Genomic DNA, 3,886 nt, shown 5'->3' on the forward strand with positions numbered 1-3,886 from the left:
AGAACCTGAAAACTAGCTCAGTCATGAAGGGGTTAAAACATGATTTTGTTTCCCACAGGCAAACCAGTGATGATTGTCACAGAGTACATGGAAAACGGCTCTTTGGATACTTTTTTAAAGGTAACACTGCTTATGTGGAATATTTACATAATATTTTCTTATATTTCATATAAAGAAAAAAGCCTAGTCTTTGTGTTAAAGAAATATACCTCCAACATCCTGGGTCCCGGTGCAACAATTACATAATTAATGATGATGTGATGATGTCATTGTGCCTTCTATGTAATTACATAATTAATATCACAGACAGAGAGCCTCCAGACATCATTAACACACATGAGAAAAACAGCAAAATATCTGAACGGCATTACGAAAATAAATAGAGGTTTATTGCAGGTCCTGATGTACTTCTGAAGCCTAATATAACACTATCACCCATGCAACCCCTCTAGTTCTGCATTGGCCATAATATGAAATATCTATGTATGTTATTGTTTTAAATTATTAGTATGTTTAGTTTGATTTCAATCATGAAAGCATCTAGCGTGGATTCCTGTTTATGGCCAGATGTTTTTCAATATATTAGGCATTGTGTTGATAACATTCATATTCTTCATGATTGATATTCAAGTACATTGTAGCGACATTTGTCAGTACAAAATAAATAAAGTAGGGAAAACAAAAAGCTAAGCCTTAAATCTATCTCTAACCAAAGTTGTAAATTGTTCCTTTTCCAAACCTTACTTCTAATCCAACCACAATTGATAAGAAAGAACAATCTTTGCTTCCAAAGCAAAAGCCACGCACATGGGCTTTTCTGTTATGAGGGTTGTTACAGAGACTTAAAGTAATTTTAACACTGTAAGCTGATGATAGGTCTAATGTGCAGGTACCTCTAGATGCCTACACATACTTGCAGCAGGATTCAGTTTTGTCTGCTTTGTCTGAATGTCTGGCTGCTCTGATTGAGAAAAACTCCAACACTTCTAGGTTGTGTCAGGGCTCACAGCTAAGCTCCACCCCCACATAATCCATCAATATGATGCTCCCTTACTGGCCAAGTGGAATATGTGAGAGGTGAAAGGGGCAGCTAAGCTGATATCATGTGAGGAAGTGCTAAAGCTTTTTGTAATCAACATGGCCCAGAATACGGGTGAAACAGAGGATAGTGAACCCTGCTGGCATATTTAGACACCCCCCATCCCCTGGATGTCTGCACTTCATAACTGTTAGCATTCTTAAAGTGAAAGAGTATTTTTAAGCAACAGGCTAATAACCAGAATTTACAGTAAGTTTCCTTAATCTATTGTTTAGTTTTTTATTGCTACATTTTTTAACACATTCCTCTTAATTTCTATGGAATAATTGGGATTGAAATGAAGCAAAAATGATCCCACCTGGGACCAAGACAGCAAATCTGACCTGAAAGAAGTTTGTATTGTTCCCCACTGTATAAAAGACTAAAAAAAAATGGTTTATCTTTAAGATGACTATTCACTAGAAATCAAAAGCCTTGCTAGGCATCAGCCCACCCCCAGAATCGGATATTCACAACTGACACATAAGGCACAGATAGGCAAACTCATAACAGTTCATGGGAGCAGAGATTTCTATTTCTGGTTCAGAGCTACTCAGCTATGATAAAATCATGAGAAGGAATAATTATGAACAAGTATCTTTTTTATTGCCTGCATACTTGTTGCTTGTTTGAGTCAAATGGACCTTATAAAAAAAGCAATGTTTTTAGGGAAAAATAATATCATGCTATTTTACATGCAAATTTTGCTTAGTAGAATTCTTTCTTAGATAAACCTGCTTTTTCAATAATCCGATGAGTATACTAGGTTTTATGTTATTACATAGTGAACATCATTGCTTATGCAGTGATGTTAAAGAAAGTCCATATATGACAAACCAAAATACTTTGCGAACTACCAGTACCAATCAATATATTTTACTGAAATCAGCCTTTTTCTTATTCCAGGGCATTTCTGTAGTATTTGATTGCAATGCTGGTCACTTATGCACTTGTACATTGTCTAGGGCTCCTTTCCAATGCATGGCTGCCAAGCGTTACTTGTGTGAGTTATTGCACAAGACACTGTCCTAGCTTAACCTTCACTGAAAACCCTGATGATTTTCTTGAAAGGAAAAAAAAAAGCTCTTCTTTAAAAACGCTGCCTCCTGATCAGAGTTTATAAATGTGAACATGGTTGGCAAACCATGAATGCTCTGTGTGTTAGCAGGTCTAACTATATAAATCCTTAAAAAGGTTTTTCATGTTAAATTAAAAGCACACTCTTTCTGGAGAATCTCATTAGCTGCTCAGTTAAAATTTGCCACTCTGCTGCAATTTTATATTTTGGGATGTGGTGGCTTTTCCATTAGAATCTATCAAACATTGTTTTTTTTAAAGGAATTGTTCTTTAAAGCCCAACTGCAACTAAAAATGTTTTGTTTAGTTTTGGAAAGAGCCATGAATACTCAGTATTTAAAAGTGACTGTGTCCTCACTGTTCACCCTTGTACACCCTTGTTTCCTATGCAGTCACTGGGACAGGAAGTTAAAGTACTATTAACCTCTCTCTTTTTTCAGTAATAAATCGTGTTTCTGAACAGCTGGTTTCAACCCTGCTTCACTTCCCTGAACTTCCTGTCTAGTAATAGGCAAGGAATAACACAGACTCCATCAGCTGTTTATCTATTAGCTTGAAGGCGTGGGAAGCAGGTAGCAGACTAGTGGCTTGCATTGCTGTGTCTGTGTGTTTGTGGAAACATACACAGCCTACTAGCATACATAAGAGAGGATCCATAGGACCCTGCAAGGGAAAGGAGCCACCCTAAAACAGGATATCAAGGCCAGTGCTCAGAGAACTAGCTGATTTTGCAGGAAACAAACACTTTTAAACATCAAGAAGTGATTCAATCAGCATTTAACATAGTCTAAAAACCTTTTGAATTTAATAGAGATTTAGGATTTTTGTTTAGTAGAGTGGTAAAGGGTTAGTACTATTGTTTTTATAGCTGTAAATCTGTGGGAACCTGAGAGAGGTTCTAGCCCTCTGATACGCTATTAAAATATTTATAATAAACAAATACAAATAATAAAACGTATCAAATAAAAATGCCAGGACAGTACAAACTCCCCCAACAGTTTCCCTTTTTAGGAAATAATGCACCCCAATCTATCTTATATTTTGCCACTTTTTTTGGATGTACATTAATGTACAAGACATGCAGAGAGGCAGGAGGAGTCAACATACAGGTCAGGGGGTTAATGTGCAGGATATGGATGGTGAAGGGTTACAACAGAGCAGTGCGACTCTAGGAACAATATGTAGGGGGGGCACATAAGATACAACAGTCAAATCTGGGGGGGCACTAATAATTTTCATTGCATGTTGCAACCGCTGGGCACCGATGAGCTGATTTAATTGCGGATGGCATTGGCACCCCGCGGTTGTGACATGTAGTCCAACGCCGCCCACAATCCTCCATACCGCAACGGCCGGGCGCCGATGCCATCCGCAATTTAATCAGCTCTCGGCGTCCAGCAGTTGTGGAATACAGCAGGGGCTGACTAGCAACTTTTAGCCCAGGGGGCAAGTACAACCCAGAGGCCCACGGTGCAGCAACTTAGCCCACCCTCCAGCTCTGCCTTTTCCCCGCCTTACCTCCGCCCCTGGCTGCCACTTTTGGCATCCATGTAACACTAGTGTGAATGGTCGGGTGATGTGAGGACTGGTGATGGGCTCGGGCGTGTTCGCAGCTCCACGTGCCGAGCCCGCCAGGAAGCTGACAGCGCCGCAGCGCCAATGACAGGTACTGAGACATTATCCCAGTCCGCAGCTGCAGAGATCGGGATATGTCTCAGTGCCTGTGATTGG

At 39.6% G+C, this 3,886-nt stretch overlaps 1 protein-coding gene across 1 annotated transcript in view; it reads left to right on the plus strand.

Annotated features, from left to right (window-relative positions):
• Nucleotides 1–58: 58 nt before the first annotated feature.
• The window catches only part of LOC108802023 (ephrin type-A receptor 5-like), a gene marked incomplete at its 5' end in the record, with an annotated part of 23,702 nt that continues 19,874 nt past the window's right edge, over nucleotides 59–3,886 (plus strand). The window contains one exon of the mRNA XM_018573913.1: nucleotides 59–120. Within this exon, the coding sequence (XP_018429415.1) occupies nucleotides 59–120 (62 nt within the window). The remainder of the gene's footprint in view (nucleotides 121–3,886) is intronic.

This window comes from Nanorana parkeri, unplaced genomic scaffold (assembly GCF_000935625.1).
Source record: "Nanorana parkeri isolate BGI_ZX_2015 unplaced genomic scaffold, ASM93562v1 scaffold2609, whole genome shotgun sequence".
Classification (NCBI taxonomy): Eukaryota; Metazoa; Chordata; class Amphibia; order Anura; family Dicroglossidae; genus Nanorana; species Nanorana parkeri.